We start from the raw sequence: 15,639 nt of genomic DNA, 5'->3' as shown, positions 1-15,639 counted from the left end.
TTAGGAATTAGAGAGGAGCTGTGCAAAACTTCAGAACAGCCACACAGGCAGACACAGGTCACTTGTGAACTTGTCATGGAGAAATACCTTTACTGCACTGTTTGAAGTACTGAGGTGGTTGCCTTCGCAATGTGCTTTGCACAGCAATTCTCCAATGTCTTTAATAAATAACCTGTTAGAAGGGCAAACTACTGCAAAATGACCACTTCTACAATATCAGCAAAAATAAACGTTACAGTGAAAATAAGGTCAGTAAACCATAGAATAGGACAGTGGCTTAAATTAAGAGTAAGCATGGCAATATTTGCAGGCTTTTAAAGGTTTCTAAGAAAACCGAAACTACTTCACTAAATGAACTTGCTATATAAATTATAAGTGTGAGGATTAAGGTTGGCAGTTCATCCACTGAACCACAGCCTAACTCTTGTCAGAGCTGGCACCCAAAGGCAGAGAAATGATTGAACACCTGTCTCAGGGCATACCTAACTAGGGGCAATTTCATTATTTATAAACAAGCAGTTCTCAAGCTCTTGGGTCTCTTATGGGAAAAAATAGAAAAGAAAAGAAGAAAAAAAGCTGAATTTAAACTCTTGAGAAATATGGAGGAGGAGGGACATTTTGAGGAGGCAACTTATTGCTACAGAATTGTCAGCAGGATAAGCTCAGCAATACCATCTCTATCTCAGTTCTATTACTCTTTAATTTAGCACCAATGTGTTGTATCTGCAGTTTGTGTCATGTACAGAGCATCAGCAGCAGTGAATCTTAACATTCACCTTTTAAATAATGAAATACCTCCTCAGTAGTGCTGCTTTCTACATTTCACTGAGGGCATAGATATATCCAGCTATTTCTAAAGATAGCTGCACACAATACGGAGACTGCTGTGAGCATCAATTTAATGCAAGAGAAATGCTCCTGCTCCAAATTTCTGTCTTATATAAACTGCAACACATCTGTCATACCTAGGAACAAGGCCTTTTGAAACTGGAAAGTTCTCTAGTAAATAGTGAAGGGCTAAGCAGCCAACACAATGGTCTGCTGCACAGCTGAGGCAAATATGCTTTAAACTCAAACTTGCTCTATTCAAGGTCAGGTAGGAGTAAAACCTAAACCCCAGCACACATTTGCTCAGCTCCCAGAAAGAGAAATCAATGTACAGCTAAGGTACAAAAAACTCTGTGTTACATGTATTCTAATAGGGTCAATTGTTGTTTAATTCAAGGCCATCACGACTGCTGGAGTGGCAAGCGTTGGCTGCCTGGCTGCTCTTAACTACAGCTAAGCATCTTACAGAGACAGCCTGTCAGCATCCTTCAGAAATTAATACCTAAGCCCAGTAATTGCAGTCACGAGGACCCAACCCTCCTGACTTTACAAGCCACAAGACACACACCACCTCTCCCAGAAAACCAAAAGGAAACAACTCCAGCAGGCGTTCACAGGCAGGACACACCAGTTCCCCCAGGTGCCCGGCGCTGGGCTGGGCACAGCGTGTGCTCCGCAGGGAGCCAGGGGTGAGCCGTGTCCCTGGGCAGGGCAGCCCAGAGCACAGCCCTGCGTGTCTTACAGCCCTTGCCAAAGGAGTATCATGTTTTTGCCACTATGGTCCTTGAGCAGCTCCTCACCTCTGACCTTTGCTGGGCGACCGTAAAACGGAGATGAGCAAAGCTGGGTTCTTCCAAAACTCACCGCACTGCACTAAAAGGACACTGTCGCCTTTCTGCCTTCCACATGAAGGGAATAACAGAGTAAAGAGGTAAAAAAAAAGTGATTTGCACATTATTTATCCTGTGTTAAAACCTGGACTTCCCCATAAAACAAAGATTCCTGAGAGTTCTGCACTGGGCAGAGAGAAATTAATGGTTCTGTGCCATGAACAGGACGGATGGGAAAGCCCTGGGTAGTGGCAGAGTTCACACGCTGAACCAGCACCACAGCTGGCTCTGCTAGCTCACAAAATACAGCCACTCTATCATAATAAATTAAGTTTTTATTCAAGTCATAAGCACAATTTGCACTCAGTACCAACTGAAGACAGAAATGTATGAGGAAGATTAACCAGCTACATAGAGCTGTGAGCATTTGAGGAAAGGTGTCCTTTGGAAACTTTAATTAATAATTAAAGTACCTACGATTCCTATTAATGTCAAAGGCACATTTATAACTTGCTAACACTGCAGTATAAAGTTTGGTTTGACATTTGTTCATAAAAAGCAGACCCTGTCAGGTTAAAATAATCCATGAATATTTCCTAAACATTAAAAATTTACCAGTGTTATTTTAATATTCTCAGGGAATGTAAAAGGGTATGATTTTTTAAAATGCCTATTTTACTGCCGTTTTTGTACAGTTACTTTTTGTGTTGGTTACCTCGAGAATGAGAAAGAACAAAACAGAAATAAACCTGATTTGTCCTTTCTCTCTGCAGCAACATATTCACAAATACAAGCTGCATTTATTCTAAAAACATAATTTCATAGCCATCTCCCAGTAAAATTCAGGAATAATTCAAGAAACATTTTTATAAACTTGAACACCAAGAAATGCTTTATAGAATCATTGAACAGTTTGGGTTGAAATAGACCTTAAAGACCAACACTTTCCACTCCCCTGCCATGGAAAACCAGGAAACCCAGACTGAGATCCTGAGACCCTGGGAGTGGAAACCAGCACAAGAAATCTACCTGATACCTATTCACAAAGAAATAATTCACTAAGCTCAAGATTTTGACAGAAAGTAGCTTCCCACACTTATAATTTCCAAAAGATTTTCATGTTGCCTTGCAGCCTGTCAGCGTAGAGCCCAAATGCCCCCTTTCCACCCAGCCCCTGACTTAGGAAAGCAAGGCAAAATATGAAATTATGTAATACCACAAATAACAACTGCCACACTTTTTTACTCCTCAAGGAAGGCTTAAAGCATTGGAAGTGTCCTTGCATCATAGATAAATTACATATACATCAAGTTGAGCCTCAGGCTCATTAACAGCACCATTTGGCACACACCTTTCTAAAGAAGGAAGGATTCCTAACAGAAATTCCATAGCAACCTCTTTCCACTCACAGTATGGAACCACAGTGGGATGCAGAGGAGGGAAGTAGGTCTGCATTAATTTCAGCGGCCTCAGTATATAAAGCATTTACTTCCCCATCAGCTGAATGAAACAGCCTCAAATGTTCACACAGGTAACAAAATAAGAAAAAAACCAGTGCATACACACAGCATATCAGAATAAAGTTACTGGAGACAGCTGTCTATGGGACCCTCTCTGCTTATTACAGTCTTTCTTGGGCCTAAGTCAAACTCAAAAGAGAAAAAAAACATAACAAATACATGTGTATGTTGTAAAAATGGTTCTTCACAGTTCTTCATGATCATATGATGAAGAACCCGAATAGGTTATAAACCACTGTAAAGCAGAAGGGGAGGCTCACATAATTGGGTAGCTGAAGATGATTTAGGATACTGCCTATTGCTTTTTTGCAGCAGAAAACATAAGAGGAAGCAGCAGAGCTGAGAGACACCTGAAAGTATCTGGATTCCCCATCAGCTGAGCCTCTGCTAGTGAAGCAAGAGACTGTCCTGTGTCTGTTCAGCGCCTCTGCTCTAGAGACTTCTCTGAGGATCACTTCCAACCCAGGCCAGCAATGGCTTGAGAGGCACAGGGAATGTGTGAGCTTTCATTCACAAGGCACTTCTGAAACCTCAGACCTTCTCTGAAGAAAGGAGGGGAGCTGGTGGCCCAGCCTCAGCTTAGGCACCAGCTGCTCCATGACACAGAACACTGATCTAACTAAAGGCAGACCAAGTAGCTCTGTGAAGCCACAAACTCACCCTAATCTCACTGAATTTGATGAATGCAAATACCTTTTTACATCAAAGCTACCTTGGTTTTGTTCTTACAGAAACAGCATCATCATTATCCCTTGGGGAAAAAAAATCAGAGGGAGGTTGGTGGAAGTCTTCAGATTATCAGTGACAAAGCCCTGTTCTCATGGACTCCTTTCAGCAGCATTCCAAAGGTACATTTTTAGGGATTCAATTACATTGGAGTAACTGGTAAAGGGAATTGTAATCACACAGAAGAAGTTAAATGCATGTGTTCCTCTGCATACATACAATACCCACAAGGCTTACAAAATCCATTCACAACGGAGGAAATACTCTAAAGATATTTTAAGAGGCTCTGTCAGCAGTCTAACAACAAGACTCATTCACATTTGTAAGTCATGAGGAAAAAGCTGTTTTCTGTCCATGCTGTATGAACAGATTTTGTTTGGTCTACAGCTCATATTTAAGTTGCAAGTAAATAAGTCATCCTGGCTGAATTAGCTAACAACTCCCATTCATGGTATTGAGAATAAATATTTGATTGAATTAACTCTTTGCAGGTTTGTGCTTATGTTTACACATACTAGAGCTGCATGCTAAAAAACCCAGGATACAGAGGCTATTTATCAAATTAGCCAAACATGTTCACCTGAGGGAGGGAAAAAAAAAAAAAAAGAAAAAAAAAGAAAGAAAAGTATGCAAAAAGCCAGAAAAAGAACTACAAGCCAGCTTCTAGAATTAGCTTGAACATGATGATATGTTGACACTCATTCAAAAGCAGATTGGACAGGAGGGTGGGAGATAGTGAATCCTGACAAGTTGAAATGTAAATTAAGATGTTTTGTCTTTACACTTGCCTCCCAGAAAAACTGCTACAGAATAACAACTTGGGCTTTAAATGAAGTTCACACCTCATCTGCAGGCTTAGAGAATACAATAGCACCAAGGGTAGATTGTTATTAAACAAAGAGGTGACTGGGAGCTGGAAATCAAGACACTAAATCATAACCAAGACATTATCATTTTACAGCATTTTGGGATGATTGCGCACCAAATGAAACCCTATGGGAGATTATCAATAAATGGCTGTTTGGCATCACGTACTACCTAAGCTGAACTGAACAGGATATTTCCAAAACTAAAATACACACTTTAGTCTAAGATGGGGGGGAAATGTCATTCTGTAAACTGCAGCAAACATTTCCCCAAGTCTCTGCAGCCACATCCCTCTCACTCCCTTAAGCTGTCAGGAACTGTTTCCCAAAGCTCCCAGAGGAGTGTGATTACTAAACTAAACACCACAGAACAGAATGCAAGCTGATCTCACTCTCCATACTCCCATTAAGGGATGGCACAGAAACATTAACTATTCCATTCCCAGTGGCATTTAAATGTTCCTCTAGTTCTGTCACACAAAAATAGTGGAAAACAGATTCCTTTTCCCCTCCTTTCATGTTTCTATCTGTGAAAAATAAAGTTAAGAAGGATTTAACTGTGCTACAGGCCCTATTAACTGTTCACCCTGTCATCTATAGCATAATCTATTTATGTAACATTTTCTAAAACTGTATGGAGCAAACTTTTCCAAGGAGCAGCAGGCGAGTTAATGACTTGCTGGTTCTTGTTACACCAGGTTTAGGACAATTAGAGGTCTTGGCTGAGTGTTTGCTGGAGTAAGCCTTCCCCTGCATAAGATGCAGATGCACAGAATTTTTTTAAGAGAACCAAAGGATTATATTAGTATATGATCCTTCAGACAATCAAAACACGGGGCACTTGCAGGTGTAACCTTGAGCAGTTTGGCATGAAATAGACCTTTCACTGTATTGCAAGATTTGACACAGCTGACTAGACTGCAGCTCAATGTACAGAGGTGATTTAAAATAAATTCCTATAAATATGAACATTCAGCACTGAAAAAACTAGTTTTAAAATGCCAACCCAGATGAAATACTAAACAGTCTGCTTTAAATGCTACATTAACATTCTTAAAACAACCAAGTACCTAAGCAGTGGTTACAATCATAATATTTTAAAACTGAAATTCTATTTCAGTCTATTTCATTAATAGACTTGCAGAAAAACCACTAACAAGAGAGCAGGCTTCCAGAACAGCCTTTTAAAGCTAATTAGGATATAGCAAACCTCATTCTACACAAGTTCAGTTCTGCAAACCTCACAAATGAATCACTGTGTTCATATGCTTAATCCTCGAGATCTCCAGTTATTCACGTCCTCCTCGGCGTTTGCAGGATTAGAATCTAAGTATGTTGTTTCCTCCCTCTCCCATCCTGTCAGTAAATGTGGGATCAGGGCTCAGAACATGCCTCATTCTGCTCTCCTAATCTCCAGTAATCTTCTCAGTGACACAGTATCTGTTGCAGAATATCGGGAGGCCACATCAAAGCGGAACAGTGAGTGGAAACATGAAGTTACATCCAAATTTATCAATGCAGACTCCACATGCTGCCAAAAGGTAAAACAGTATCTGTGGACATCTTCCAGTAGCACTAAATATTAAGGTAATATTTACCTTAAAATCTGTAACTTCTGTCACAAAGCTTATTTATAAATAGTACAGGTTGTGCAGCCCAGATGTGTTGCCACTTTAGCTCCCGACAGAAAATTCCAGGTAATTGATGAAATCTCTGTGAAAAATCAACTAACAGTGCTGTACACAAAGGAGTGTTGTACAAACACACAGAGTTCTACAGCCTGAAAATTTAATGGGTGGATTCAACCAGCAGAACCCTCTACAGCATTTCTAAAGGGTAGAGAATAGAAAAGACCATCCTCCTTCAAAGTCCCTTGTGTCATCAGGCAGCACAGAGAGAAGAAAAACAGCAAGACAGTACATTTTGGCCACATGCAATAAAAAGCTGGGGCTGACACTATACAAAGGGCATTCATTCCCAGCTAGAAAAAAAATGTCTCTGTCTGTGAAGGTCTGATCAACTGCAGTGACTGAAGCAGATATGAAAAGGTTATGAAAAAGTTCAACAAGGTGAAAAAATGCGTGAGGACTGAGACCTCTCAAATGCGAGTTATGAAAATATATGTCCAAAACCCACCTTCAGCTCAGTATTTGCCTAATACAGCTGTTCTGCTGTCTGTACTGCCACAAGGTCAGATCTAATTAAACAAACCAGAAAGACTATCACTGGCTTCAGTCCTTGCTGAAACTACGCTGAACTTTTACAAGCATACGTATATACACACACATATATAATACATGCTGGAAAAATCTAGATCACATTCATTTAAATATATATTTATTATACATGTATTTTTTAGAATTTCCAGGGTTAATTGATTCACTAACAAACATTTTATATTTATAGAAGAAAAACCTCAGCTTCAATTAAGGAAATACAGAAAAGCCTCATCTTTCATGAATCTAGCTCTGCTCTCAAGAGGTTAGCTGCCCATTCAACATCACAGCTTTTAATAAAATGAATATTTCATTGATTGAGAGTGATATTTCCCAACATCTCTTCTTGTTTGTTGCTTGTTAGGCAATTATATCAAACACTGCTTATACAGGCAGAGAATGCTCATGCTCAATTTTTTGAAACTACAATCTTATTTTGGAGAATGTTCTTTAAAATTCAAAATAGGACAACAGTTGTTGACAGAGCTTAGCAGGCTGCTCAAGGAAATGTAACGTAGTAAAACTATGCTGCTTTTTAAATATTTGTATCTTTTTAATCCCTGCAGCAGATAATCCTCTTTGCAGTGGGCAGGAACATGAATACCCGTGATTGCTAAGTCCTTGCTTTCCAAAATTCAGATTTACAATTTATTTCTACCCCCAAAATTTGAACGCAAGTATTTCTTAAAATTTTACTTGGATCAATTTACCTTCCATAAGCAAAGCGCCTGTCTTTGTGGTGGTCCCCAAAAGTATCCCACAGCCTGAGGGAAACACTCACTTCATCAACAACATCTCTTGAGCGTTCAAGGACCTAGAAGAGAACAAACAAAACATTCTCTTTCCCTCCACCAGACAATTACTTCGTAATTCACCCCGCTAAAAGGTCCAAAACATACTAGGTCAAAGGTCTATCTCATGCAGTTTTTACCAAATGATGTATCTTATAAAACAGGCAGAATACTTACATCCCTAAAAATAGGTCTGATAAAGAAATCACTTTAGAACAAGAGGTGTATCAGAGCATGGCTGCAGTAGAGGTCACTCATAAAATACTTGTGAGCTCATTGCTGCATCCTGGCAGGGTAAGGCTTGCCAAGAAACAATAGCAGCACCTCACAGCATGTGCTGCACACCTTGCACACCTGCAGCCCTTACCTCCTGGCAGACACGGTACTGATCAATGGCCCAGACGGTCGGGACGTGCGTTGCCAGCAGCTGATACTGAGTCAAGGTTGTGTTGCAGGCTCTGGCACAGATCAGACGAGTCTTTCCCACTGCATTGTCTCCAACCACCACGCACTTGATAGTTTCAACGTTAGGTCTTTCGTAGTCCATGTCAATGTCCATTCATCAAAAACTGGAACAAGACAGTTAAAGTCGTTTTTTACTTCTGTGTAGAAAGTAGAAATTACTGTTTAGAATCAGAGCCTTTAACTTCCTCTTCTTGAGAGATGCCTGGAGACAGCAAACTTTAAGGAAAATTGTATAGTAAACTGTCCCAAAGTAGGCCAGGCAATCCTTTAAATACTGCTCAGTTATGCAAATACAAAACTATTTGGACCGCAGTGCCTTTATGCTGCTCACATGCTATTTTCACTTTGGCTTCTGTAAACACAAGCCTGTTTGCAGAAGATAGATCTTGGTGAAACAAGGACAGCTAGCACAAACTTACCTCTTGCTAATACTTTTTATGCCAGGAGGAAAAAAAGCCTGGGCATCAGTGGGTTTAACCTGAAGGATACCAGTATAAACCTGCCTTCTGCAATCCTGCCCATTCAGGATTTGATTTAGGGCTGTCCAGACAATATTGGTAACAGCAAGTCACACAGATGGCTTTAACACACAATAAGACTCAGATGGAAGACAACTCCAGAGACTGTTCACTACAAAACCACAATTCCCATTACGTCCTGCAAGTATCACACACTCTTAATTGTCCAAGGAGAAGTTTGTACAGATCATGGACTAAAATGAAACCAAAGAGCCAAGCAGGAACTTGCAAATATACTTATCTATACCTTGAAATTCTTTTTGATGTGAAATAGAAAGTGAAGAGAAGTAGTTTTATGAAGATACTGTCCTCATGGAAAGATATTATTGAAATGATTTCCTTAAATATTCTATGGCAGTATATTGAACAAATGCCTGGATACAAAGGCAAGCTGAAAAAATGGATATTTGAAAGACTAAAACCAACTCATGCATGTTTAGTACAGTCTGTCATTTTCATATGTGGGATCATAGTTTGATATATCTGAATTTGATTTTCTAATGTCTAGCAGTCTGATGAGCAATCTGGTCTCTGCCAGGGAATTGTAATCAAGACGGGAGAATGCAAGTCACAAACCTTTTCAGGAAGGCTTGCCTAATAATTATTTCAGCAAGGAACCTACAGCAATTTAATTGACAAAACACAGGTCATCATCTGGAGTGATGGTGTCCTCTTTTCTGAGAAGAAAGCACTACAGATAAAGAAATCCAATGACTTGTTTTAATACCTTTTTTAATATTCACATCTCATTCACACTTAGATATAGACTATATATTAGCTGTCAGGCTGTTTAAAATAACAGATTCAAGCTATTTTGGTTCCCATTTTTCACTGTCAGAGGCACTATGTTCTGATTTAAGAAAAAATCCTGTTTAGTAACTACTAGTCAAACAGCAATTTTAACTGTATTCTTTTCATTATTTAAACTGATGTACACCAAGAAACAAAAGGCTTTGTTAGAACTGAAGGCTACCCATTTAGATAAAATTTTGACTACGGAATGTTTGCTAATAACTATAGTGGCTAAGGCACATTTGTAATCTTTATTTACATGTGGAGGGACGAGTTAGGGACAACACAGACAAGGTGCAAGAGTGATTTTTGCCACTACTGTGTCCCACTGATGTTTCCACAGACACTGAATGCTTCTGGAAATGCTGCAGCACAGACTCTGGAAGCGAGAATACATTTTGAAGTTATCCTACCCGAGAGTGAAACGTGGGTGCAGACACTTGGCATCCTGGCCCGAGAGCATGGCTGCACAAGCAGAGCTCAGCAATGTGAAGATGCAGGGCAGAGAACACTCTTGGAACACACAGACAGACACACGGAGCATCGGGCACACGTGAGCCCTCAGCGCCGCGTGACTCCGGCCTGCGGCACCGGCACCGGGGTGTGGGCTGCTGAGGACACAAAGCTGCTAAGAGACAGCCTTGATCCCTTCACCTGGCTGGTAACCTGCATCCTGGTCTGCAGGTAAAGCGCTCCAGAGGCTCCCAGCTCCCCTCCGTGGTGCAGCCCCAGCTGCGTGCTGGATGGAAGCTCCCACGAGGCCGGTACTGGGATGGCCACGGGCGCTGTACCCTCTCTGTGAGTCCAAACACAGGAAGAGAAACACGAGCTAACTCCTTCTTCCTCCTCAGCATCCTTGTTCCTCCTCAGTCACGATATAAATAAAAGTACAAAAAAACCCCCTTTTTTCCCTCCACACTGCAGAGAACGTGGCATGTTCATACACCACAGCCTCGCAGGCAGGGCCCCAAATGAGTAGCAAAACCCCGAGAGCTTTCAGCACGTGATCTTAAAAAGTTTCAAGTCTGAGAATAAACAGCAACCCCCTTGACATATTATGGGGTATTAAATTACTTCATATTTTATTCATCATGGACTAGACATCACAGATGGAATGTGGAAATGTTTACAAGGCTAGAAAGCAAAATGAAGGAGCATGGCTAGCCAATGTGTCTGGTTGGTTTTAAACTACCAAGCAGAGATGCCAAATCAATTTTTCTTCCAACCCAATATTCCATTAAAAAGCTGTTACACAGATTAGCTGTCGTATTATATAACAATTTGATTTAAAAATTCTTCCTAAATGGTAGTTCTGCATAAAATGTGCTTCAGTCACTCACAAAATATGTATTAAGTACAAAGTCTGGAATCTTAAAAAATTTCTAAGAGGATAACAAAGCCAGCTTAAAATTAACAGGCAAATTTAAATATAAGTAACTAGATAAATCAGTGCAACTATTGGAGAATCCTAGAAAAGGAACACCTGAAAAAAAATTAAAATTACTAGGGTTTTAATTTTCCAATATACTTAATAACTTAATTAAAGCAAAGTTATCACAGGACTCAGACACAGCATGCCTGAATGCCCTGCTGTAGATCAATGGCAATCTAATGAAGATATTTTTAGCATGACTCAATACTGCACAGGACAGAGATTAAAATAAACTGGCAATAAAAACAAAAGTAGAGCTCTGTGGCTTAAGCTGTATTGCTTAAGAAAAGTTCTTAAATATCCTCCAGTATCTATAATATAACTATGTGTTAAAAATCCACATAATTTTAACATTGTTCATTAGTTTTCAGGAAGTGATTAAAGCAGAAATAGCTCCTGAAGAGACTGACAGACAGAAGGCTGGACAGATATTTAGGCACCTCAAGTAAAACCAGATGCTGACAACAAATTCCAGTATAAACAATTAGCAAAACAAGTTGATTAAGTGCTTACAAATGTAGCCAGATGCCTTCTGGCTACTGGAATGATTAAAGCCAGGAATACATGCAAGATCTAAAGAATACAGCCACAGTTAGTTTTTTTAAGGTAGCTTCTAGGTTAAGCTGGTGCTAAACCTATTATATAATCACACTGATTAAAAATGCTGAACATGTATTTACAAAACTAGAATTAAAAAAAAAAAAGACAACTAGATTTGAGCTCTGAAAGTCTGGTAATATCTAGGATGACCAACTGGAACTGAAACTGAACTGGTTAGACAAGAACAAAGCAGCATATATAAAGATTTTTAAAAGAAGGCATAACATTCTAAGATCAACGAAAAACTTGCTAAAACCAACCTACAACCAGCAACAGCTTAGTTTACCAGCAAAACAAAGCAGGGTAAAACTATGAGGAAAGTTACTGGAAGTGTAACCAGTCCCAGAAAGGGCACTGACACAAAAGCCAGAGACAGAAAGGCCATCAAATGAGGGCCAGCAAGGAACCTACCAGGGAAAAGGTCTGATCAGAAATCACCATTTCCAAAAGAAAGGAGCACAAAATTCAGCTGCTTAAACCAGCTCTAAAGAAAGATGAGCAGATGGATGGAAATGGAAAAAGATACCCGTAAGAATAACACAGGATCTCAAAAATCTCTTAGGATGTTCTATTTTTACATTGTCACCTGTGATTGTTTGCAGACGAAGAGAAGACAGAGGCAGCCAAAAAAGCAGGAGATGTGAGCAGACTCAAGATCTAACATAAAGCCATTTAATTCATTCACTTGATTAGCAGTTAAGAAATATTCCAAATAAAGCTGATTTATTTCCAAATAAATATAAAGCTACTGTTTTGAACCACGGCTTGCAGATGGTTATGGTTGCCAATTTTTTTTCTATTGCTTCACCTCAAATTGCCGTGGGGTGCTTGGTTTTTCATTTACTTTTTCCTCATTGCTAAATGAGTTGTTATTATAATCACCATAAAACAGCTGTGGTTGCCATAGCATGCGAGTTGGTCAGCCTCAATAATGAAACACTCCCTTTCTGGAGAAATTTTCCAAAAGATCTGTAGATGAAGCACATCACCTGATTATTGAGTCCACTGGTACACGGATTAAACACAACAGACACACACATTCGCTCTAACTCTCTGTATTAGTTTAGGTGTATTAATATACAATAGATAAACAGATCATAACCATTCATTTGTTTTCAAAATGCAGCTTAATATATAAAGCTATGATTGCATTTTTCTCTGCTAGAAACAAGGTGGATGAAGATCCAAACCCAAAAGCAAGTTGCCTGTGGAGGATCAGGAATCCACCCCTGTGGATCCCTAAATGCCCACTTTGAAATGTCCAGATGTTTAAAATCCTCACCTAGCATATGCAAAACATAACAAAGATTTTTTTTCAAAGAACAGTAGCTAATTATCAACCCTTTTCTCTTCAGCAAAAACCAATCACAAATACCACAAATAAATCACAAAGAGTGTCTACATTAATCAGTGATTATGGGGTGATCCTGCAGCCATTTACTTCTTAGCTGTGTACTTACAGGACCCCTCAAAGCAAGCATTTTACTTAGCTCTTGTGCTAAGAGCAAACTCTTCAGATGACAGTTCAGAGTGACAGCATGTAAGAACCTTGCCTGCTCAGTGGAGTTTTTCTTCAAGTTATTCCATGGGAAAAAAAAAAAAAATTTCGACCTGTGTCAAGTAATCTGACCAAACATGCAAACCAGGAACTCCTTCAAACAAAGGGGGTGCCAACCACAATTAAAATGGCATAATTTTACAAAAGAAATCTAATGGAAAGAAACACCAAAATCTAACATGACTTAATATGAATGGTGGGCATGGGAATTATCTGAAAAACTCAGGCCACCAGTAAGGCAAAAAGATCATCAAAATTATCCCCAAACAACACACTTCCCTAAAACTATGTAAAAGTGCATTTGTAGCTCCTCCATATTTCAATCTATTCTGGAGATGTATTTTTTAGTATAACTTTGGAGTGACTCCTTCAGAGAACCATTAGGCAATAACACGTCAAAAAGAATACAAAAAAAAATTACAAGACCATGCAACACTTTTGCCTCCATCCCCAAGCTGCAAAATTACTGCTTGCAACCATGGAAACTGGAAAAGGAGATGCAAAATGCCAAGTTCTTCAGGCACTCAAATCACTACCTTGCAGTGCAGAATCCCAAGGCACCAGCAGGCTGGCAGGGACCAACGAGCACATGAGCCAGAGTAAGTGTGTGAAATGTTCCTTCTCAATATATAACCCACCATGTGGTGTTTCAGAATCTTTGGTGGATTAACACAGATATGCCAGGGGACAAAGCAGGAGGAACTTAGTGTTCACCTGTGCAAGAATGTAGACTTCACAGACAGCTCTGATCTGGGGAAAAGTTAAGGGCCAAAAGGCTGCTTTGTGGTTTGGCTCAATTTAATCAATGAATTTAGGGCCCCAACAAGTATATTTGTGAGGTTAATCACAACATGGGATCAACCAACAGATAAACTACCAGGAACTGAAAGAGCATCACAAAACATTTTTTAAAAGGTGTACATTAATATTTTATTAAATCACAGGAGACTGGTTTCAAAAGGAAAACTATTCCTGGTCAGCACCAAAGAACTAGCTGGTAACACAGGGTAGTAAGACTCACGGTGGGATCAGATCACTAGGTCACCAGGGGACAAGGTGGACATGATGCATATCAGGCTGGATTCTTGTCCAGGATGAAGCAGCATTACCCTTTTGCCATTATTTCAAGTTCTGGCAGCTTACATGGAAAGACTGAAGAGTCTACCTCAGAAGGAAGAAATTCAAGATTAACTCTGGAATTTATCACCTACTTGCCCTACCTGGTCCATCAGCAGAAGAAAACAACAGATATACCAATGACTGGGGAAGGAGAAAAACCCTTATGTTCTAAAGCTGACCTGATTGCAAATGTGAGACCCTGGGCTCTCCCATGGGTAGGAAGACAAGGGCAGCTGATGGAAATGTTTCACTGCACAAGGTGATAAATGAGATAACCCTGGCTGCTGCTGCCCACAAGAGTGCAGGTCAACAGAAACACCTTTATCTTCCACATTGGCAGAACCTGGTTCTACCCTTTTTCTTCTGTCCTGGGATAGCTTAGGGCCAGTATCAACAAAGAAATAAATCCCTCAGAATGCTGCTAAAATTTGATACGGCTGGAAAAGTTCAACACTGAGGCTGTCATCAAGAGAGACTCCGTTTGGCTTGCCTGGACCAGCTTCTTTCATGTCAACTTTTGATCAATAAGCATCAGATTCATTTCTGGATGCTACCTCTTACTTTTTAAAGACAGAAGTAGTCAGAAGCTTCCATTCAGCTGCCATAATCCCCACTCTATCCCTCAGGTCTTAAAGGGAGTGAAAAATTGACCATGGCTTCACACAGAAATGAAAGGAGCAGCCCCTAATGATGAGCAAAGTTGAAGACAGAACAGATATCTCTAAGTTTGCTAGAAAACTTCTCAGCCAAATGATCACCACAACCCTCACAGAAACTGCAGAGACAAGGAATAATAATTCCTGGTTTGCTGCTTCAGATGCCTGTCACTCTGCTCCTTCTCTGCCTGCATGACTCCAGATTTGTTTGTTTCTGTTAATTATTAGGACCCATTGTCAAGCCCAACCTACCTCTGTGATGACACAAAAACTTTTGATCAGTAAGAATGAGCATTTCCTCAGATGTCCAAAAATCAGAGATCCTAGTAAAACACAAATTCTTCCCACATAACAATGTGTAAAACAGACTGCCCTCTGCTGAGGGCAGACAGCTCAATAGCTAAGAATGAAAACATTCAATTTTAGGTACAATAAGATTCTCCTGAGCCGCCTCAAAAAAAAATGCAGCTCACAAGGACCTGTTTTTTTGTTATACACACTCAGTCTATCAGACCAAATAGAGACCCAAATGTAGAGTTCAGCATTAGACTTGAGCTATGTCAAGCACCTGACAAGTTCTTCAGGAAGACCTGAAGGGCAGAAATCAAAAAAGCTGATTACACTGAGCAGCTTACATATTGTTTTGACCTGTGACATACCTTGGGATATCCTTTGAGATGAGATCATCGCCCTAGAAATTAACCCACATGGCAGGTGAAGGA

General features: G+C 39.9%; 1 protein-coding gene across 6 annotated transcripts in view; it reads right to left on the bottom strand.

Annotated features, from left to right (window-relative positions):
* The window catches only part of RHOBTB1 (Rho related BTB domain containing 1), a 48,795-nt gene that overhangs the window by 11,360 nt on the left and 21,796 nt on the right, over positions 1–15,639 (bottom strand). For all 6 annotated transcript variants that reach the window (XM_041474379.1, XM_041474335.1, XM_041474345.1 and 3 more), the window contains 2 exons: positions 8,145–8,346; positions 7,697–7,800 (listed from right to left, as the gene is read on the bottom strand). In XM_041474379.1, coding sequence (XP_041330313.1) covers positions 7,697–7,800; positions 8,145–8,336 — 296 coding nt within the window. In that variant the 5' untranslated portion in view covers positions 8,337–8,346. The remainder of the gene's footprint in view (positions 1–7,696; positions 7,801–8,144; positions 8,347–15,639) is intronic.

This window comes from Pyrgilauda ruficollis, unplaced genomic scaffold, assembly GCF_017590135.1.
Source record: "Pyrgilauda ruficollis isolate IOZ18807 unplaced genomic scaffold, ASM1759013v1 scaffold11, whole genome shotgun sequence".
Classification (NCBI taxonomy): Eukaryota; Metazoa; Chordata; class Aves; order Passeriformes; family Passeridae; genus Pyrgilauda; species Pyrgilauda ruficollis.
The sequence above is the reverse complement of the archived record's forward strand: the minus strand, read 5'-3'. Positions and strand labels throughout refer to the sequence as shown.